The following is a 23,613-nucleotide window of genomic DNA, read 5'->3' as shown; positions in this document are numbered from 1 at the left end:
CACACATGGCGCCTGCTGACGTCTCTCAGGTGTTTCTCACCTCTTCCCCACGATGCTGAGCCCCAGCCCTCTGCCGCTCCTCTTCTGCAGCTCCACCTTAAACATGTCCAGATTCTCCTCGTCCCTGTACTGAGCCTCGTCCCTCAGGACCGTCAGACGGACTTTAGGAGGCGTCTGACGGAGAGCGGCGATAGCTTCCTCATGGGACGCCCCGCGGAGGTCCACCCCGTTGACCTGAGCTCAGAGAACAGTGACGCTCAGTTTCCTCTGCCTCAGAAATGTGAGGTTTATGCTCTGATGTGTGTGTTCAGCGTGTGCCCAGCAGGGGGAGACATCACCCAACATTCATGGTCTGAGTGAGTACCTCCAGGATCTGGTCTCCAGCCCACAGTCGACCGTCTCTGGCTGCAGCTCCCTCCTCATAGACCTCATGGATCACTATGGCGTCCTGAGAGGGACACACGGGACAGTGAGAGACAGAAGAGGAAAGACAGAGACAGTGTGTGTGTGTGTGTGTGTGTGTGTTACCAGCTGTGTGTCTCTTCCTCCCACTATACTCAGTCCAAGTCCAGATCGACCTTTGCAGATCTCCAGCAGAGTCTCCTGACCGGGGACCACTGCACAGCAGGACGGGTCTGAGGAGGAGGAGGAGGAGGAGGATTAGCTCCTTCCTCACAGAGCTTAAAGAGGAGGAGTTAGCCTCATGACTTTTAAAGAGGAGCCAGAGATTCAGCATCTTTAACCTTTAATCTACTGCTTTGATCTGGTTCTACTCTTCTATATTTCTATTGTTTGATGTCATTCTACTATTCTAACAAAACTCTATTGTTTTGATGTGGACGTGTCCTTCAGCACAGTCACAGCAGCAATCAAAAAAATAGAAAGTGTAAAAAGCTCCATAATAAAATAGATGCTGACAGCTTGTCCATCATTGTCCAGTCAGCCAGCCTCCACCTCCACAGGGTCCAGGACTGAGCTTCTTCAGCAGTCTGTTCAGTCTCTGTCTCCTGGATCCTGTATCCTAGCATGATGCTACTCTGCCCTCTGGTATTCCCTCTGTTGCTGGGTTAGCACAGCTAGCTCGTCCATCTTATTGGAGATAGATCTTACGTTCCCAATAACGATGGATGGAAGGACAGGTCCATGTCGTCACTTCTTAGCTCACACCTGAGAACCAGCACGTCGTCCTCACCTCCTTCTTCTCACCTTGTGGAAAACATCTGGCCTAGCACCAGTTAGCATTGACATGCTACATGTTGCTAACAGCTGATTTCACATGTAAACAATGCAGCCATGGTTACATGTAGGATCTCCAGACAAACACAGGAGAAAAGTAGTTAAAATATCTAGAGCTGAAACGATTCCTCGAATGATTCGAGGTACTCGATTACAAAAAATGATCGAGGAATTTTCTTTGCCTCGAGGAATTGTTTAATTTTTAAAAAGATCAAAGAGTGGTATTTCAAATAGAGCTGAGGCCATATTAAGAGAGCTTTCAGACCCCTCAAGATACCTTTTATACAAAATATCAACTAGCAACAAATCTAGCTTCTTTTCTGGAGTTTGGAGACTAATGGGTCATTCTACCAAACGGGTGCCATTTGGGTCCGCAACATTTGATGACATGTACAAGGCACAAAAAATGTGTTTACAAATTTTGGAGCTACCAAAGCAGGTGCTCTCATTGACATGCTGTATCAGAAAATTCTCTTTCTTAAAGAGAAAAAAATTCATTTGAAAAATAACTGCTTTTTAACTAAACAAAAATGTATTATATCCGATTACTCAATTAAACGATGGGATTTTCAGTAGAATACTCGAATACTAAAATATTCAATAGCTGCGGCCCTAAAAATATCACTGAAGACACAAAAAGTTTGGTGTCCATGACCAACAATGAACCATACAAAGTAATGATCCACTCCAAATACAAAGATGACGAAAAAGAGATGAAAAAATTAAGAGAAATAGACAAAGAAGAGAGAGCTGCTGCAAAAGGCAGCCACAACCAACAGGGCGGCGCCAAGGAACAGCGGTGGATGGGACTTTGATAGGAAACTCTACTGGTTTAAAGCCAAGTCTGTATTTACTGACATCAATCTGATGCTGCTTTAGAAAGAAAGAAAACCCAGCGAGTGTGTTTGTGTGTGTGTGTGTGTGTGTGTGTGTGTGTGTGTGTGAACCTTTGTTGGCGGTCTGCAGGTCTGGGCTGATCAGAGGAGGAGACGCTGCAGTTTGTTTACTCGAGCTGCTGCTGCTGTGGGACCTGCAGGACTGTGTATACACACACACACACACACACACACACACACACACACACCAAGGCTTCAATCAGATACGTCTTATTGATCATCACAGTGAGGCAGCAGACAGATCAGAGGAGAAAACTGAAGCTAACGCAGGAAAATCAAATCAAATCTTAGTTTACGGAGGAAAAAACAGATTTTTACACTGAAACATAAACTCTGGTATCTTCCTGCTTTAGCTGAAATTATCGCTGTGAGGATTATAATCCTGTAATCCAGAGTGTGAAACAGTTCAAAGCAGTGAATCCTGATGTGATGATATAAAATGAATTCATCTTCTCCACCTGCTGCTCCATCGATCCCCTCGGAGCCTGCAGCTCGTTCTCAGGAGACTCTGCAGCTTTCAGCTTCTGCAGAAACACACACACAGACACACACACACACACACACACACACACACACACACACACACACACACACACACACACACACACACACACACACACACACACACACACACACACACACACACACACAGTTATTTATCCAGCTCCACGCGCTCTCTGAGGATCTGTGTAAAGATGTGTTCTCCACCTTTCTGGAGGCGTCGCTGTCTCTCAGACTCTTGGGGGCGCTGTTGCTGTTGCTGCTCCTGCTTTTGTTCCTGTTGTTGTGTTCAGCTTCATCACTGGTTTCATCCTGTTCAGCAGACCACAGATCAGTTTACAGCTGACACAGAGCAGCCTGAGAGCTGGACACAGACTGAACCTGAACGTTTGTTTATGAAAACGCTGTGAAGGTGGAAAAACACCTGCAGACATCAGAGTCTGGTTTTGAAACGTATCAAACTGTTTCATAATGTATCTCTTAAAGCTGCATAGAGCTTCTCTTTGCATGTCTGACTCCCTGAACGAGCTCTGCTTCAGGAACAGGAAGTGGATTTTGTGGGTTCAGGAATAACCGTAGGATGACTGTGACCACAGACCTGTGTGTCTGACGCTGGGAGGAGTGGCAGGCTGTCTGGGGGGCGGGGTCCTTCTGTGGGGGCGGAGCCTCCTAGAGGAGCTGGAGGGACAGGCTGACACACAGGTAACTTCAGGTTAGCAGACAGGTAAGTGTACAGGTTAACGCACAGGTTAGTGTGCAGGTTAGCATAGAGGCTAGAATGCAGGTTAATGTACAGGCTAACTTACAGGTAAGTGTTAAGTAAGCATACAGTTTCGTGTACAGGTTAGTGTTCAGGTTGCGTACAGGTTAGCAAAAAGGTAAGTGTGCAGGTTAGCGTACAGGTTAAATGCAGGTTAATGTACAGCTCAGCTTACAGGTAAGTGTACAGGTTAGCATTAAGGTTAGCATAAAGGCAAGGGTGCAGGTTAGTGTTCAGGTTAGCATAAGGTAAGTGTACAGGTTAGCATTCAGGTTAGCATAAAGGTAAGGGTGCAGATTGGTGTACAGGTTAGCATTCAGGTTAGCATGAAGGTAAGGGTGCAGATTAGTGTACAGGTTAGCATTAAGGTAAGGGTGCAGGTTAGCATACAGGATAGCATAAAGGTAAGGTTGCAGGTTAGCATACAGGTTAGCATCAAGGTAAGGGTGCAGGTTAGCGTACTGGTTGGCATAAGGTTAGAGTGCAGATTAGCATACAGGATAGCATAAAGGTAAGGGTGCAGGTTAGCGTACAGGTTAGCATAAAGGTAAGGGTGCAGGTTAGCGTACTGGTTAGCATAAGGTTAGAGTGCAGGTTAGCATACAGGATAGCATAAAGGTAAGGCTGCAGGTTAGCATACAGGTTAGCATACAGGTTAGAATGCAGGTAAGTGTACAGGTTAGTTTTCCGGTAAGTGTTAAGGTTAGCATTCAAGTTAGCCTACAGGTTAGCAAACAGGTTTGCGTATAGATTAGTGTTAAGGTTGCGTACAGGTTAGAGGTTTGTGTACCAGCTAGCTTAAAGGGTTGCGTACAGGTTAGCAAAAAAGGTTGTTGTGCAGGTTAGCCTACGGGTTAGGGTACAGGTTAGCAAACAGTATAGTACAGAGGTTGGTGTACCGGTTAGCATACAGGTTAATGTACAGGTTAGCATACAGGTTAGTGTACAGGTGCCTCTCTGGTGTTTTTTTTTTGTTTGTGTGACAGCTGACCAATCAAAGGTTAGCAACCTGAACACAGGTGGACAGGAAATGGACAGGTGTGTTTGTGTGTCACCATGTGAGACGAGGTGTGTCATAGTGTGTTGTTACCTCGGGGGTGACTGGACTGTGGACGGGGGGAAGAGGGAGGGGGGTGGAGAAGGGGGCGACGGCCATCTGGTTTATAGCATCCTCAGATCTACAGAGAGAAACACACATTTCCATCTCTTCAGTGAGGAGATGATGAGTTTATCATCCATGCAGAACTTCAGCACCTGAGCCCACACACACACACACACACACACACACACACACACACACACACACACACACACACACACACACACACACACACACACACACACACACACACCTGTTAACTCAGGTCAGTCCCTGTGAGGTCTGCAGCAGCTCTGCAGTGCAGACACTGACTGCAGCACAGCGTCTGTTAAAGCGTCTGATGTGACTCAGCAGACCTCTGCGTCCGCTCTTTATCAACAACAACAAACCAAATAAAACCTCAGCTCCTCACAAAGATTAATCCACGTCTACTGTTAAACCGTCCCTCAGATCCTGTTCCCAGATGATCTGTAAACTCAGCGTGTGTCCTGGATTTTTCACTTCACAAAAAAAGCAAGTCACAACAAACATCACGTCTGTATCAACACATGATTTATCTATGAACGCAAAAATACTTTAAAGAATTCAACAAATACTTTGCATGTGTGTGTATGTGTGTGTGTGTATGTGTGTGTGTGTGTGTGTGTGTTAAATGGCTTTTTTTTATTTTCATGATTTTTATGAAATGTGTGTTTGTATAATATTTTTTATGTTTTCATCAAAATATATTTGTTTTGTTAATCCTGCCATTTGGAAAATAAACAAAAACAATGCTGTGTTATATTTTTCTTTTTTTCCCCATATTCTTTTTGTCTGATTTTTTTTAATTTAAAGGCATACATATGTATATATATAGGAAATAAATACGACATTAAAAAAATACAAAAATAAATAAATGAAAAAGATGAGTGAAAGGCTCACTAAATAAAATAGAGAAAAAACAAGCAAATAATTTACCATCAATTTTATGATTGTATGTCTTTCATTCTGTGAAAAAAAAGTTAAGTTTTTGCTACTTTTTTTTTTTTTTTTGCATTTCTATGTTTCGGGAATTTGTTTTGGGATTTATGGAACTTTGGACCTCAGGGCCACTGTACTTAAACAGTAGTCTGTTTAATGAACCATAGACTCTGTGATGTCACCCATCTGATTCTGAAGCAGAGTTTTGAACCTTGTGTTGACAGCCTCAAGTGGACACTGGAGGAACTGCAGTGTTCAGCCTTTTTTTTAAAGGCGCCATGTTTTACCACTGAGGTTGCAGCTTTAAATACAGAAGAAATTAAGTGTTTTATTGACAACACAATTGTTTTTTTGAGTTTTTTTTTTATTTGTAGGGTTTTTATTTTGTTGTTGTTGTTGTTTTTCTTGGGAGGAAACCAGCGTGTCCTGGAGGAAACCCACATGCAGGTAAAGTCCTGACTGACAGAAACCAGCTGGACTGTGTCCGTCAGGCCTTCATGCGTTTTACTGTCAAGGTGTGTGTGTGTGTGTGTGTGTAAGTGTGTAAGTGTGTGTTAGAGGCAGGGTTTAAGGGGTTTCTGCCTCTCCTTCTATTGGCCGCAGCATTGAGGAGTCACAAACGTCTTGAACCTCCTCCACACGGTGGTCCCATTCTGCCTTTCCTGGACCTGGTCTGAACTGTTGTCCTCTGGAGCTGAAAGGGGGGGCTCCTCCTCTTCCTCCTGCTGGGCCTCCTCCTGGGCCTCCAGCTGGGCCTCCTCCTGCTGGGCCTCCTGCTGGGCTGTGGGACTCTCCAGCAGGTTTTCGTTGGAGGTTGAATCTTGTGTCATTTGGTTTTTGAGCTCCTCCAGCTCCTTCTGGAGGCGGTCTGCTCTCAACATGTGCTGCTCCTTCTCCTTTTCCATCTCCTCCAGCTCCTTCTGGAGGTGCGCTCCCCCCAGCTTGTGCAGGTCTCTCTCCTCTCTCAGCTCCTCCAGCTCCTTCTGGAGGCGGTCTGCTCTCAGCTTGAGCTGCTCCTTCTCCTCTCCCAGCGCCCCCAGCTTTCTCTGGAGGCGCTCCTCCCTCAGCTTGTGGAGGTCTGCTCTCAGCCTGTACTGCTACTTCTCCCTTCCCACCTCCTCCAGGTCTCTCTGGAGGTGCTCCTCTCTCAGCCTATGTTCCTCCTTCTCCTTTCCCAGCTCCTCCAGGTCTTTCTGGAGGAGCTCTTCCCTCAGCTTGTGCTGCTCCTTCTCCTTCGTCAGCACCTCCAGCTTTCTCTGGAGGCGCTCCTCCTTCAGCTTGTGGAGGTCTGCTCTCAGTCTGTGCTGCTCCTTCTCGTTTCCCAGCGTACCCAGGTCTCTCTGGAGGCGGTCTGCCCTCATCCTGTGCTGCTCCTTCTCCTGCTGGACCTCCTGTTTCTCCTCCTGCAGGTTGAGGACGTCCTTGTTTCGAGCTTTCAGCTGTGCAGCCAGGTTGAGGCTGTTCATGCAGGCCTCCTCAGCCTGGTTCACCACCCTCCCCAGGTTCCTCCTCTGTCTCTGGGACTCCTCCTTCAGGACCCCCAGCTCCCACAGCAGGTCCTGGTTCTTCTCTGTTTCCTCTGAATGAGTCTGTCTGAGCTCCTCCAGCTCCCTCTGGAGGCTTTCTGCCTTCAGCCTGTGCTGCTCCTTCTCCTTCCTGAGCTCCTCTACCTCCTCCTCGAGCGGCCTGATGGCCTGCTCCTCAGATCGTGGGCTCAGAGCCAGCTGCTGGTTTCTAGTGTTTTCCATCTCTGTTATCGGTGGATGAAGCTTTGTTTGTCTCTGTGACAGTGATTGAAATAATCTGACGCTCTGTGGTTTATCAGGTCAGACTCTTCGTGGGTTCAGAGTTCCGGAACTTCCCTTCATAGTTCCCTTGTGACATCACAGCCACTCTGACATCACAGCCATTCTGACACCACAGCCACTCTGACATCTGAATGTAAACAAAGGGGCTGTCACACAGCACACAGTCTGCTGAGTCTGAGTCCTGGTTCTTAAAGGTTCCATATTTTGCAAAAATCACTTTAAGTCTTTTAGTGAAATTTGTGGGTCTTTGTCTTTCCTCCCAGCCCACAAAATGTGATATTTAATGACCAAACCTGTTCTTAGTAGTGCTTGTGAATGTAAAATCCTAAAACGAGCAGTTTGGATTTGGGGGATTTAACGATGTCAGCGATTCCCTTTTTTGACCAATCAGGAGCAAGTCTGACCTGATTGGTCCACCGGGGCAGATACTTCCAACCCTCTCCCCCCCCCCCCCCCCCCCCCCCCCCCCCCCCTCTCCAGCAGCAAGGAGGAGAATGCTGAAGTTGAAGAGCCATCACTGCTCTGTTTTTGGCTGTAAACAGCCACATAGCTCCATGCTCAAGCTTCCCATCTCAGAAGAAGACAGACTAAGTGTCTAGAGTTCATTTATCAGGAAATGTTCCAGCTACACTCAGTCAAACTGAGCATGTGTGTGCTAGTCACTTCACGGCCGACTGCTTTTCCAACTTTGGACAGTCCAACAGAGGGCTAGCCAATAGACTGGTCCTGAATCCAGGCGCATTACCAACCATCCTCCAACAAACCTGGGACCCTGGAAATGTGAGTATTTTAAATGCTGTGTGCTGAGGAGCAGATGGAAGAGCTTTTCCTCAGTGTCCCCCCTGTCTCTGTGTTAGCTTCAGGATGCTAACTTTAGCTGCGGTTAGCCTGTTGTTTTAGCCTGTAATGTTACGGTAAACCAGCTTCTCTGTTTTCTAAACATTGTGCACTCGGAGCTCGTGGCGCCGCTCTCAGTGACGTGGAAGAGCGGGGCGGTATCAGCGGTGGCTCATTTACATATGAAGGCCACGCCCACTAAATCAGAGCGTTCTGAACAGAGGGGCTATGAGAGCCTGGAAACAATGCTGCTGTGCTTGATTTATTGGCTTTTTGGACCAAAACATGTTACTACCATTTCATGAAGACATCAATGATCCAGATTAAACTGCAGGAGAGGAGCAGGAGATGGGAGCTTTAAGAAAAGAACCAGAAACTACGTCCAGAGAACTGCACCAAATCAGAACATCAATGTTTGAGTCTTTCAGGGTCAATAGACTAATTCATCATTTAATAATATTCACTAATTTTACTTTGATCCTAAAATCTTTTCCTGTTAATCTCCATTTGTAGCTTCAATTATTATTCTCTCTCTACATTGAGTCCATGTTTGGTCAGAACCTCAGCCCCAAACCAACTCTTTCATTAAATAAGCAAAGTCAAATCTGGATTTTGAGTATCAGCAGTTAATGTTGCTTATTTGCAGTCAAACCTGGTTAACTGAGGTTGGATAAAGACGACACATTTAATTACACACTTGCAGACCTTGCTGGTGTTTCAGTGTAAAGTGTGACCCTGTTAAGTGGTAGCTCTTAGCTGTTAATCACTGACACCTTCAGCTGAGAGTCACCAGTTAGCATGGTCGCTATTACCTCCAAAACACGGGTTGCTCTGTAACCGTCCAAGCCTGACAGACGATGCCTCTGTGATATCGTATCGTTTCTGACAGATGACCACAGAACAGCCGTACATTTTGATGCTGCTAACAGGTTGAACAGTGTTTACAAAATGCTAGCTTGTCTGGATGGCTAGAGCTAATTGCTATTTCTACAGCATATTTACGCCCAAGTAGGGTTATGGTTAGACGTCCGAATCGTGGACCTAATTGGAACATTGTGAAGACGTCCAGATACTGACGGTGTAGACGTGCCTGTCTAACACACGTCTAACCAAAACTACCAAAAATTTGGCACTTTTAAAACACTGGAGCTGAGCTCTTCAGTTCATTGACAGCGGCTGTTTCCTAAAACAGCAGAGTGATAAGATCAGGGATTTCTATGAGCTGTAAACATGTTGAGATCCTACAGACAGGTTTGTATCATACTCTGACCTGTGAAACCAGTCATGAAACCAACAAACCCAGGCTCTGCTTTAGTCTGGAGTGTGCTGAGCTGTGTGATTTGTTGTTGTGCTGTTGGCCTCACAGCGTTTCTGCCGTCTGAGCTCATAAAACTGAAGCAGTGATGCAAAGAGACGAGAGAAAGAGAGACTTCCTCTCCCTCCTCTTCCTCCTCTTCCTCCTCTCCTCTCTCTGAGCAGCTGGTGAGTCCCTAAAAGCTCCTGATGGGAACAACACTTAGCTCTAAACTCACGCTAACAGCAGCTCTGCGGGGCACGGATGAGGGAGGAATTATAGTTATCAAATCAGAATCTCAACAACAACAACAACAACAACAACAACAACAAGACGTGCAGCTCCAGGGAGTCTGCCCAACGAGTCCACATGTGCTTTGTGGACTCAGAGAAGGCTTTTGACCGTGTCCACCGAGGTATCTCGTGGGGTGTGCTTCGTGAATATGGAGTCAATGTCCTGTTGTTACAGCTGTCCATTCTCTGTATTTCCGAAGTGAGAGCTTGGTCCGTATTGCCAACAATAAGTCAAACCAGTCAGGGTTGGACTGCGCCAGGACTGCCCTTTGTCACGATTCTGTTCATTACTTTTATGGACAGGATTTCTAGGTGCAGTCAAGTGATGGAGGGAGTCAGGATCAGGGGTCTCAGGATCTTATTTCTGCTTTATGCCGATGATGTGGTCCTATTGACCTCCAGCTCACACTGGGGCGGTTTGCAGCCGAGTGTGAAGCAGCTGGGATGAGGATCAGCACCTCTAAGGCTGTGTCCGAAATGGCATACTAACGTACTACTCATACTAAGTGTGACGTCAAAAATAGTTTGTAGTGCGTTCACATTAAATAGTATGAAAAGATTGTGTGCGCGAGAAATACCCGGATGTATACTATATCGGTAAAAATTCTAAGTATGGGAGGTGGGCATACTAGTCGCACTGACATGCCCCATAATGCATTGCGAGCCCCGTATTTATAAACGTAAATACAGAATGAGATGACAAGATGAGAAGTGACTAAAATGGACTTAGCTCCACAGGGAAACCTAAACGTAAGTACAAAGAAATAAAGTGCCTGAGGCGACGGACGGATCGTCTTCGGTGTCTGCGAGCAGTAAACATTTTTTAATTTTTTGAAGAGTGATGAATTCGTTTTGAGACCGGTGTTAGCTAAAAATCATCCACTAGCGAACTTCCCGTTTTCAAAATAAAAGCACCCGTTTATCTCCTTTAAGTTCTTCAACGCTTTTGTAAATTGGGCTCTTGTTTTGGAGCGGACCGGAAGTTTCTTCGATAGCATATTGGCGCTCTTTACAGAATGTCCGAAATGTCGAAATTAAATTTATTTAAATTTAAAATTTTAAAAAAAAAAAAAAAGTAAATTAAATCCGTGCGTTTTGTGGCCCAAATGACCACATTTTGGTTTTCTACGTGATGACTTTCTCGCCTAAAATGTTCTTAAAACTTTCAAATGTGGCGAATCAACAGAGATATTTGATAGCCTGGTGTGCTTCCATAGACTTATGTGTGCTTCCAATTTTTGTCGTCGGAGGTTTTGAAATGCATCATGGGAAACCGAGTAGTATACTACAGTGTAAACGGTTGGCACTCTTATCATACTTATAGTATGTAGTATACAGTATATACACAACGACCATGTAGTATGTAGTATGTTAGCAGTGTTTCCCATTAATTAATGAGACTGTGGCGGCCCGCCACAGTCTCATTTGGCTCCGCCACAGTCTCATATGGAGAAAAAAATACGATCCGTCACTCGGTCAGATCATTGCACAGCTGTAATTTCCTACCGCACGTAAAGAAGCGAGAACAAGAGTGCGCGCACTGGTCACACTCATACACGTCGCTCTTTACTTGATACGTTTGACACGAACCAGATTCCAGAGAAACTGGAGCGAGGCGTCTGACTCTAAGTTACGTGCAACTTCTTTTTTGGGCATTAGCGCTCATGCTAACTGCGGCCGTGGCCACAGTAGCTCACTGCGCTGTCTGCCTCCCTTCACTGGAAGAGGAGTGGCTGCACCGCGCACGTCTCGGTTCCAGAGTTTCAGTGACGAGAGCGACCACACTGTTTCATTATCACCGCACATTCAGAGTAAGAGCAGGCACACAGTACAATCACCTGTTACCATACCAACGAGCTGAAGTGGCTTATTATTTCATGGTCTCCTCTCCTGGGGCCTCATTTTTTACAGCGTGTAAAAGTCCTCTCAAGTTTCACTTACGACGAAAAGGCAAAACGTGCATACGACCAAAACATATAGCCTACACTCTTTTCAGATCTATCAAACTCTGCGTACACACGACTGCACGCTATTCCCCCTGATAAACCACACCGCGCCGAGAAAAGCGTAAATGTGGTGACACACCTTGTTTCCCGCCTTCAGCGCGCCCGAACATAACCATATATGGTCAATGCAAATCAGTACGTGCATATTAAGTAGCCATGTGCGCTGTGGGATTTTATAGCGACATCAGCGTAAGATGGTGAACACAACATACGGAGAGAGCATGGAAGAAGCTGAATTTCTCTCAAAGTCAGATACACAGCAATATCAGGGAATATCAGTCAGAAAATGATCTTTCATTGATTTAGGTTACATTTTGTGATGAAGTGGGCTGCAGCAAATTTAGGAATCTTTATTTATTTAGACAATTTTCAGCAGTCACTGTAGAAAAAAAAACAGAATGAAAACACATCACTCCTAAATCCAGATAAGGGAGCAGAGAGAAGAAGAATCGTAATCTGACCCCTTATCCCAAAAAATATTTTTTTAAGATGTTAAAACAATATAAAGGGTTTCCACTTTGCCTCCCTTTCACCTACTCACATCCTCTTGCTCTCTTTTTTCTCATCAGCTTCAAACACACACCTCGTTAACTAGGGCTGCACGATTATCGCAATCGCAATCGCAATGTCAGCACATGCAATTCAGATTTTTCTCCATGATAACCAAGCAAGCCTGTAGACTCATCATGACACAACTTTTTTTATTAAATCGCAAGCACAATCGCAATCGCAATATTGTCCACCTAATCGCAAATCGCACCTTTTCCCCAAATCGTGCAGCTCTATCGTTAACTCAGGTGAGAGAATAACGGTAGGCTACAGTCTCAGTAGCCTGATAACGGATCACAGATCATGGAAATAGTGTAAATAACCTGTTGTTGAAATGCTGTTCAGTAAATTTTTCAAAATATTGTGAGAGAGTGAGTTTTTGGTCTTGTTTCTGAATCAAATTTAAAATATTTCTGATATGCCTTTGTAAGTTCTTATTTATCAGCGTACGTTCATGTCCATGGTCCCAAACTGCACTTACTGTAAGGGCGATACATCGCACTTAAAAACGTACACACACATCAAAACCACCGAGGGTCAGCGACTCTGCCACCACAGTCTCCTAAAATCCTGTGGGAAACACTGTGTTAGTATGCCATTTCGGACACAGACCAAGTCTGAGGCCATGGTTCTGAGTCGGAAAAGGGTAAACTGCCCACTCCAGGTCAGGAGAGAGTCTTTGCCCCAAGTGGAGGAGTTCAAGGATCTCTGGGTTTTGTTCACAGGTGAGGGTATAATGGAGCGAGAGATTGACAGACGGAACGGGCGGCGTCCAACGCTATACCGGTCTGTTGGGGCAAAGAGAGAGTTGAGCCAGAGGGTGAGGCTCTCAAGTTACCGGTCAATCTATGTCCCAACCCTCACCAACAGCCACAAACTGTGGGTAGTGACCAAAAGACAACATCCTGGAGAGGCCCGGAGTAGAGCTGCTGTTCCTCCACATCAAGAGGAGCCAGATCTGGGAGGAGAGCCCGGAGTAGACCCAGGACACGGTGGAAAGATAACATCTCTCGACCGGCCCGGGAATGGCTTGGTATCCCCTCAGAGGAGCTTGTAGGAGTGGCCAGTGGCGTCACTCACATCTATATATATATATATATATATATATATATATATATATATATATATATATATATATATATATTTGTGAGTGACAGCAACTGTGTAATCAGTGAAAATGGCAATCTGTGGGTGCGTCTCAATGTGTTAACTTCGTGCTTCCTCCGTCCTCTCTCCTCCACGACATCGGAAGTACTTTCCCAGTCGCCATTTTGAAGACTGTCCCAAAGCGATAATTGCGCTCAGAGGAGAGAGGATGGAGGAGACTGATCGGAGGAGCTTTGATTGAGGAAACATGAGAGCCGGCTTTGCGGAAGTCTTTTTACTGACAGACACGCCCCCATATGGAATATCACTCTCTGATTGGACGCTGCAGTGGCTTAGACTTCACGTGAAACTTCACAACAGAGAACAACACAGTTCTCTTCCTGGTAACGTGTTTGTTTAACTGGTTATAGAAACAGACAAATCTCTGTTACTGTTTCTGTTTGATCAGAGTTATTACAGTGCACATACACAGACACACAAACAGCTGTTAGAGCTGACTGACAGATGATCCAGAGGTGATCAGCTGATGCTGTCATCAATGAAACACGTCACTTCATGTGACGCTCTGAAGGAGAGGATGTCCCATTGCTCTAAAAACCAATCTCCTCCATCCTCTCTCCTCTCTTCATTTCCTCGCGTCTCTCCATCATCTCTGGAGGGAGGGACTAAGACGCAAGTGGAGGAAGGAAGGAAGGAAGTTTGGAGCTTTGACACACACCCTCTATGATGTTTTTCTTTCTTTTTTTTTTTTTTTATCATTTTTAAGTAGAGTTTGCCTCTGTATTATGAAATATGTACGTACTAACTAGTGATATAGTGAGCCACTGCACACTGTTTAGGAAGCACTGCTCTAAATGACGTTATCAGGCGCTAAAAGCTTGTAAATGGTGCCCAAATCCAGATCTTGGGATCTTTGAGACCATGTTCCTGGACTGAACTGGCTCCTCTCTGGTGGATCTCAGGGAGTCGCCTGTGGTCCCCTCCTCCACAGGTCAGCTGACAGCCTCCCCTCTTCACGGCGGTGTTTTTCTCTGATTGAAAACGGTCGTCGTGTCGGGGCAGGAGGACAGCGCCGCGCTGCCTGTGCTCAGCCAGGTGACAAAATCTCGTTAGAGTTGTGTCCACTGGCCCCCGCTGAATGATTTATCTCTGGGTAAAGGTCGTCACAGCTGTGAGCGATGGCATGTCGACGGGGAGGCCAGTGTATCTCCATGGAAACAGCCCACGGTGGACGGCGGGGATGTCTGTCCCGCTGCACATCAGACTCTTTCTGTAATAACCAGGATGGAGAGGGAGTTCATCGGCCTCCAAAGCAATCACAGCGTCATTGTGCTGAAGAATGAGGCGGGCGGGGGGGGGGTGAAGACGGCGCCGGGCCACCGCCACCTTCTCTGTGAGGATGCTCCACAAGTCTCCATCTCTTCAGACTCAAATAAAAACTTAGATATCCTTCAAGATGGACGCTGACACAGCTGACCAATCAATCTTTCACTCTAACTTTACACTATGAGACTTCAGACTAATTAATCTTTCCAGGCTGATGATTGGTTAATGTGTCTGTGCCGCACGGCTGCACAGGAAGTGACAGACTGACCCATAAATCCTGTTTCCTGTCGGCGTCACCTTCTCCAAGGAGACATTAGCAGTAATGGGGGAAGGGGTCCAGGCAGAGACGATAACTTCAAATAACGAGACAGGAGAGGGAAAGAGGAAGGACGAGGACAGACGGAGGGAAAAGTACAGGAGGACGATTTTGATCCAATGAACTCGGACATAACGTGAAGCGCTGGTTCTGCCTTCTGTTTGATGATCATCGCCATCATGACGGTTTCTGCAGTTTCCATCAAGCTTTCTCTGAGTTTATCCTCTGTTACCAATGCAACCAAAACACCTCCTCATTAAAAATCCAGATATTCTACAGAGCAATTTACCGTTCGTCAACAGTTTCAGAAATAGAGTTACCGTAGAGTAAATAACACGACTCTGACGGACGGGAAAGGACAGATAATTCTGGTGGATAGATCCAGCGTAAACACTAGAGTGGAGTTTAAAGAAACACGTCACTGGATGTTTATCACTAAACTGGGGTTGGGGGGGCGTGCAAATGCTGGATGAGGAAATGCTGAGCCCTAACCCACCAGTCCTTTTATTTATTTATTTATTTCATTGAACAAGAGACATTGAACAATGACCAACACTACAGACAAATGTTAAATACAAATACAAATGAAATATAGTAGAACAGGGGTGGCCAACCTGTGGCTCCCGGGGCATGTGGCTCTTTGATCCATTAATAAAACTGATAAATTGATGCCAACATTGGGATCAGTATTGATCAATACTTGGGTCATGAGATTGATACTTAAGTTTCAATTTCTTTTCTTTACATGTGCTCCTCTCATTCGTTCATGTACTTACAGATAGATAGATAGATAGATAGATAGATAGATAGATAGATAGATAGATAGATAGATAGATAGATAGATAGATACATAGATTTTTTTATCTCAAGAGAAATTCAAGTTTAGTTCTGCTTCCCATCACCATGGAAACCACATAGCTGATGATGTCATAAGGGGCTCCAAGGTTATAAATAGGACTTGTAGGTTATTTCTGGTCTCAAGTGATATTTGTTTTGCAAAACAAACTTTTGTCTCATTATTCATCACAAATCTGTTACATTTTATTTTACACATTTTAAAAAAACAAAAAAATTATTCCTAATTTGTCTACTTTATATGTTAAAGCTTACATTCACAAATGTAAATTTAAAAAATGCACCCCCTATTTCCCTATTTTTCTACAAGAACTAAACTGAACTGTACGTCAGATCACTCAAATTGATTGATACCAAGAAAAGTATCAAAACAGTACACTTTTTTTTCTAAATTTCTTGGAAAGGATTTCTCTTTACACATCTATTAATGATACATATTTTTTATTTATCATCACATGGTTTATAAGACCCTTCATATTTTCTATATATTTATATTTCAATACATATCTTTATATCCTTTTTTCTTCTTTTTTTCCCCCCTGTGATGTCTCTTATGTTTTTGTCCTACTACAGGGGTGGCCAATGAGTCAGAGACCAAGAGCCACAAAACTTACTGTGGTACTACAAAGAGTCACAAAAAACGTGGTCTTACAAACACACTTCCTCACACACATAAACATAACGACATAAAATGAAAATCAAAATTTTTCCAATTTTCAAAGCGAGATTTGTTGTGTTTGTGTGTTTAAATTCTTACTTTAAGCCGTGTCAGAGACAAATTTCTGTTTTTACCGCAGAAGAGACAAGGTTCGATCTATCTATCTATCTATCTATCTATCTATCTATCTATCTATCTATCTATCTATCTATCTATCTATCTATCTATCTATCTATCTATCTATCTATCTATCTAAACTTTAACACCACCATAACTTTGCTATGTTTATTTCTCTAATCTTCCCTGATCATAACTTTCTTTTTGTTTGGAAAATGGCAATGTGGCATTTTTTGTCTTTTCTTTGTTGGAGGTATTATCAGGTACGCTGTCGTGACGCTTTACATGCATCACGCTAATACTTAGCAGAAGCAGCTATCAGCATCTGTTTTACACGCCGCCTACCAAGAAGGGAAACACAAACAGGATCAGGCTTTACCGAGCCATACCAAACTGTACTGATCCGTACCAAACTGTACTGATCCGTACCAAACTGTACTGATCCATACCAAACTGTACTGATCCGTACCAAACTGTACTGATCCATACCAAACTGTACTGATCCATACCAAACTGTACTGATCCGTACCAAACTGTACTGATCCGTACCAAACTGTACCGACCCGTACCAAACTGTACTGATCTGTACCAAACTGTACCGACCTGTACCAAACTGTACTGATCTGTACCAAACTGTACCAACCTGTACCAAACTGTACTGATCCGTACCAAACTGTACCAACCCGTACCAAACTGTACTGATCTGTACCAACCCGTACCAAACTGTACTAATCTGTACCAAACTGTACCAACCCGTACCAAACTGTACTGATCTGTACCAAACTGTACCAACCTGTACCAAACTGTACCAACCCGTACCAACCCGTACCAAACTGTACTGATCTGTACCAAACTGTACTGATCTGTACCAAACTGTACCGATCTGTACCAAACTGTACCAACCCATACCAAACTGTACTGATCTGTACCAAACTGTACCAACCCGTACCAAACTGTACTGATCTGTACCAAACTGTACTGATCTGTACCAAACTGTACTGATCTGTACCAAACTGTACTGATCCGTACCAGACCGCTTACCTCACTGTTAGCCTTACTGTCGCTAACAGAGGCTTCTGCTTTAGAAAACATTACCCAGAAGCCTCTGGGGAAATGTAGTATCTGATGTCTGGACGACAAAAGAAGAAGTGCACTTTGGAGGATGTTAGGAACAGAGTGTTTTACTGTCGTTAGCGTGTCTGAGCGAATAATCCGTCCCAGGCTTTCTGTCCCTGTAAACAACATCTCCTGCTTTTGTTTCCCCTCATCACTTTCAGTCCCAACACGGCCATAAAGGAACTGATCGCTTTTCATAATCCTGCTCCGGAGTATCGTCCCAGATAAGCAACAGATGGCTGTGTTTGTCTGCTCAGTTTGCTGAATTGTTGGTGATTAATTCATCCATTTAGCGTCTGTTTGACTTGCTGCGTGTGGCTCAGAGTAAAGAGGAGGAAATCAGAGCGGTATCAGAGTTAATCAGAGAGCTTTCAGAGAGCAGACAGGTCAGGAGATGATGAAGACGATAATCATCACGATGGTTTTTGATGCAGAACGGCTGATAATCGTTCTCTTGTTACAGATCACTTCAATATTTCCCTCAGCGATCAGAGCGCAGATACACACCACACGTCGGCGAATCAGAGGATGAGTTTATGATCCTCACGTCTCATTTCTGTGTTTATCATTCAGAAGAGTCGCAGCTTCTCCTCCGCTGAGCGATGGAGCTCTCACTGGAGGAGGCAGCCTTACATTAGGTTAACAGGCGTGAGAGTGCGTCCTTTAATTCACAGAGACCCAGACTCCTGAGAGCCTCACCTTCAGAAAAACAAAGCCTGTTATCAAATCTGCACACACTGATCCTCCTCCAGGGAGGGCACCGACATCTTTAGGTCATTTTACAGCCTCAGAGCTGGAGGGTTGATCGTTCTGAGGCTGTTTACTCCATTCAGCTCAAAATGAAACCTCAGTGTGCAGAGGAAAATGACTTAAAGAGGGGGTGTTGTCCTTTTTTTAACCACTCTGGTATCCTCGTAGTAACTTTAACTGATTTACAGCTTTAAAAAAAAATCTCTCATGTCGTCTCTCTGGTGTCTACAGTTCCGTTTCCACCAAGTGGTCCGGTATGGATATGGACAATAATTCATTTTTAACCATTCTTTAATTTAAACCACAAAAAAAGGTTTGTGTTATCTTTTGTCAACAAATCTGGTTGATGGTGAGGAAAATATCCAAAATAATGGCCACAAACAAAAAAAGAAGCTTCTTTATTCTTTGGATTTCTTGAAATAAGATGTGATTCTTGAACCAGGGACAGAAATAAGAGAAATCTCTCTGTGTTTTGACTTTTCTGTGACTTAAGTTGGACTATCTGTTGCTTCTAGAATCTTTTTAAAATTAATCTTGAAGAACAATGGAATCAGAACATGGGATCAAGAGAGCGGAACACCACCAGCAGAATTCTAGAGTCGATAAAAGTGAAACGTAACCTGACCCCGGCTGGAGAAACCCACAGAGCGGCTCACATTTTCACTTTATTAAGTCTTTTAGTGAAATGTGTGGGTCTTTGTCTTTCCTCCCAGCCCACAAAATGTGATATTTAACAACAAAACCTGTTCTTAGTAGAGCTTGTGAATGTAAAATCCTGACCTAAAACCAGCTGTTTGGAATTTGGGGATTTGACAACGTCAGCGGTTCCCGTTTTTGACCAATCAGGAGCAAGTCTGACCTGATTGGTCCACCGGGGCAGATACTTCCAAACCTCCTCCCCGCTGCTGGAGGAGAATGCCACAGTTGAAGAGCCATCACTGCTCTGTTTTTGGCTGTAAACAGCCACATAGCTCCATGCTCAAGCTTCCCATCTCAGAAGAAGACAGACTAAGTGTCTAGAGTTCATTTATCAGGAAATGTTCCAGCTACACTCAGTAAAACTGAGCATGTGTGTGCTAGTCACTTCACGGCCGACTGCTTTTCCAACTTTGGACAGTCCAACAGAGGGCTAGCCAATAGACTGGTCCTGAATCCAGGCGCATTACCAACCATCCTCCAACAAACCTGGGACCCTGGAAATGTGAGTATTTTAAATGCTGTGTGCTGTGGAGCAGATGGAAGAGCTTTTCCTCAGTGTCCCCCCTGTCTCTGTGTTAGCTTCAGGATGCTAACTTTAGCTGCAGTTAGCCTGTTGTTTTAGCCTGTAATGTTACGGTAAACGAGCTTCTCTGTTTTCTAAACATTGTGCACTCGGAGCTCGTGGCGCCGCTCTCAGTGACGTGGAAGAGCGGGGCGGTATCAGCGGTGGCTCATTTACATATGAAGGCCACGCCCACTAAATCAGAGCGTTCTGAACAGAGGGGCTATGAGAGCCTGGAAACAATGCTGCTGTGCTTGATTTATTGGCTTTTGTGACACAGTAAAAAAAACACATCAGCGATGAAGACATCCAGTAACAAGGCTCAAGTCTCTTTAAGATGAACCTTTTCCATCTGGTTGAACAGGCCTCTGGAGGCCTGTAGGGGGCAGGCTATATGCAGACCTTGGTGTTTGAGTGGCTTTCCATCTAGAGCTCATGAAGATCTTGTAACTCGGACCTTGGAAGTCTGCACACGCTCAGTCTGAACATCCAGTGTTGGGACTTTGTGTCAGAGTAAAGTTTCAGATCCTGGTTTACTTTCATTTTTATTAAGTTTCAGGTCCAAACCTTCTTGAATCCACCGTCTCATACCTCTGGGTTAATAGATTCTCCCAGCTGGAGCTTTACGTCCTTAAAGTCTGCGCCTGTGTCTGGGTGTGCACTCATTGAATTAACAGTCAGTCTTTAGAGCACAGCTTTAAATATTCATGTCAGTCCCTCTGCTTAGTCTCATTTAAAGCGGATTAACATCACAGAGGGGCGAGGACGCTCTCTGCTCCTCTGTGCTTTAACTCATGGAGCTGCTGGGTGTGGTGTTAAAAAGTTCATCCAGACTAAAAATGTGATCGTGTCAGTGTTTAGTGAACAACCTCTGAGTCCACCTGTTGGCATGACGCAGAAAGCTCCTCCTCAGGTGTTGGCGTCGTGTCCGATACGTCAAGATTTCTTTAAAATGTTAAAGAGTGAATTCTGCTTTCATCGTGAGATCGTCTCCAGATGATGACAAGCTGAGGGAGTGGGCCTCAAACACCAAGGTCCCCCCTTAGCTCCTCCCCCAACAGGCCTCCAGAGGGCTGCTCAGTCAGAACGGTGGAGGGAGGTGGAGGGGGGTGGGGGGAGGTGGGTTTGTGGAGCGGGGAGCCTTAAAGAGACAGCAGCTGTTTCAGACAGAGGCTGAAGAAAACGTTTTCCAAAAAATCAGAGAGAGAAAATAGAGACTGATATGAGCTGTTCATCTAGAAAGATAAGGGGGCACCAGAGGGACAAAATAAAGACTGAAACAACAGTTACTGGAATAATAACGTATTTAAAAAAATAATTATAAAAATAGTCCAAGGCTTAAAGTTTTGACTCCAGGTTAAAAAGCTAAAGTCTGTAGTTTACTTTAAAATCACTCTGTGAGCTCAGAGAGTTCCGGAATGTAGTGACATCACAAAGACAGAAAGCTCTCTGTGCTTGATGATGAACATTCTAGAACCTCATCGATGCAAGAGCACCCATCTGCAGGGACTGAGTGTCACCATATCGTCAACACATAGCGGAAAAGGCAAACCGGAAGTTGGCCTTATTCATGATTTTTTTTTTTTTTTTTTGAAGATTCTTTTGTTTTTTGAGTCCTTCTTTTTACTTTCTTTTTTTAGTATTACCAAAGTACAATTAACAATATACACATAGTTGCAGCCAGGGGCTTAGATACAGCAATCATCCAACAAAGATGCACAAAAATGTACACATAACAACATAAGAAAAAGAAAAGTTAAAATATTCTTTTTGACTTTTTTTTTTTGGCGCTACGGTGCTCTCATTAAACTGAATGTTGGACATATTCCAGATTTTATTCGGGGCTCCATAACAAAATGTGTTTTTATTTTCCAGTTTATGGTTAACAGAATTCAGACTGGCGCTTTACCCCTAGTTGTGTTTCTTTACCATTTTTTGTTGTATTTCTGGTTTAATTTTTTTTCTGTTTTGTTTCTTACATGAATTACCATGTCATTTGAAACGTGCATAATACATGTCAACAGCATAACGTCTACAAAATCTAGTTACGTCAAAATTTCATTGAGATCTGGTATTATTGGCTCTAAGGGGCGCCCAAATTCCTGCATGGTGTCGTACAGCTGAAAAAGTGAAAAAAAATGGACAAAGAAGACCAACTTCCGGTTTGCATTTTCCGCTATGTGTTGACGATATGGCGACGCTCAGTTCCTGCAGATGGGTGCCTCTCCATCGATGGAGCTGCAGCATAAGCAGGCACCGCCCGAGTGGCTGCCTCATGTTTTTTTGTCTCTTGTCGGTCATTGACACCAAACTGGTTGTGTTTGCAGTGGTGTTTTTTTTTACTTGTTTTTAGATCCTATGCATAACCATAGCTACATTGTTTAGACATAAGATTTCAGCTGTTAGGGGCCCCAAGCATGTTGATGCTATTCAGTGCTAGGCCCAATGTTTACTGCGAGCTGGGGAGAAGAAGGTGAGAACGACATGCTGGTGCTGCGGTGTGAGCTAAAAACAGACGACATGGACCTGTCCTTCTATCCATGGTTATGGGGAACGTAAGATCTATCTCCAATAAGATGGACGAGCTAGCTGTGCTAACCCAGCAACAGAGGGAATACCAGAGAGCAGAGTAGCATCATGCTATTCACAGACATGGCTAACAGTAGACCCCAATGCCACATTGAGGGATCTCACCTGCTGTGGAGGTGAAGGCTGATGGAGAAGGATGGACAAGGACTTTTTTGTTTTTCCAAGTGAACACCTGTATTATTATTTTATTTATATATATAATTGAACATTTTGCACAATTTACTTTCTTGTTTTGCATCTGTGACTCTGAATTTCTCTTCAGGGATTAATAAAGTACATTCTATTCTATTCTATTAAGGCATCAGAGGGAGAGAAGAAAGACTAGAGACTTCACATGACATTTAAAATGAACAAATGTTCTGGTTGTAAAACAGTTGCTTTGATCATTGGGTAAAAAACGAGTGTCTTCACCTCCTTTAAAAAGGTTTTTCTTGGTATCTGTCGTCTTTGAACCTTCCTCTGAAGGCTGCGCCTCCTTTAAATGTTAGATTTTAGAGCTGAGATTAATTATGTGATTAGTTTCTGACCCAGTGAAATTTCTCCAGACTGTTGATCCTGAATGACGCTGGTTACAGCAGCATGAATATTAATGTGTTCCTGTCCCTGACTCGTCTCTGAATCCTGCGGCCGGTTTGGGAGCAAAGATCTAAAATCAGATCTGTGTTTGTCTGGAGCTCACACACTCTTCAAAGCTCAAACACACACATGGACAGAGCCGGCCTGAGGGAGCCAGCTGATTAAAGTCTGAGCACACACCTGCTCCTCTCGGCGCCTTTCATGTTTGCTGTTTCATGTTTTCTGTCCTGGTAATCGCAGCGTTACATAATGCATCAGGTGAGGCAGCAGGTTTCTCCGCGCTGAGTGAAAACGTGCTGAACAGAGAGGGAAAGTGGAGGGAGACGATCCTCTCAGACCGGCCGGCTCTTTAAATCCCGTCTGACAGAGAGGCTAACCCGGCCCGACACCACAGACTCTCCTCCTAATGAGACCTCGCTGAAATACTCCACACCTGCTCGCTTCAAAGCTGCAAATCTATCCCTGCAGCCAGGAGGAGGAGGAGGAGGAGGAGGAGGAGGAGGAGGAGGAGGAGGAGGAGGAGGAGGAGGTTTAATCTCCTGTTGCAGAGATCCTCATCCTCAGCCTGTCTCTCAGAGCTGCCGTTTAAAGTGAAGCACCGTCTCCTCCTGTTGGTTTCATCAGCTCCAGATCCAGCAGCGTGTAGCACAAAGAGCCGGTGACGGTCTGACGGCGAGCTCACGGCGCCGGCTCTGCTGCGGCG

General features: G+C 44.5%; 1 protein-coding gene across 7 annotated transcripts in view; it reads right to left on the bottom strand.

Annotated features, from left to right (window-relative positions):
* The window catches only part of patj (PATJ crumbs cell polarity complex component), a 134,177-nt gene that overhangs the window by 9,704 nt on the left and 100,860 nt on the right, over nt 1-23,613 (bottom strand). For all 7 annotated transcript variants that reach the window (XM_074667609.1, XM_074667615.1, XM_074667613.1 and 4 more), the window contains 8 exons: nt 4,484-4,571; nt 3,232-3,324; nt 2,841-2,945; nt 2,591-2,656; nt 2,184-2,274; nt 529-635; nt 365-448; nt 41-234 (listed from right to left, as the gene is read on the bottom strand). In XM_074667609.1, coding sequence (XP_074523710.1) covers nt 41-234; nt 365-448; nt 529-635; nt 2,184-2,274; nt 2,591-2,656; nt 2,841-2,945; nt 3,232-3,324; nt 4,484-4,571 — 828 coding nt within the window. The remainder of the gene's footprint in view (nt 1-40; nt 235-364; nt 449-528; nt 636-2,183; nt 2,275-2,590; nt 2,657-2,840; nt 2,946-3,231; nt 3,325-4,483; nt 4,572-23,613) is intronic.

The sequence above is a fragment of the Halichoeres trimaculatus genome, unplaced genomic scaffold (assembly GCF_033239565.1).
Source record: "Halichoeres trimaculatus isolate MK-OKI-2021-1 unplaced genomic scaffold, fHalTri1.1 fHalTri1_scaffold_4, whole genome shotgun sequence".
Classification (NCBI taxonomy): Eukaryota; Metazoa; Chordata; class Actinopteri; order Labriformes; family Labridae; genus Halichoeres; species Halichoeres trimaculatus.
This window is presented reverse-complemented; position numbering and strand designations above follow the sequence as displayed.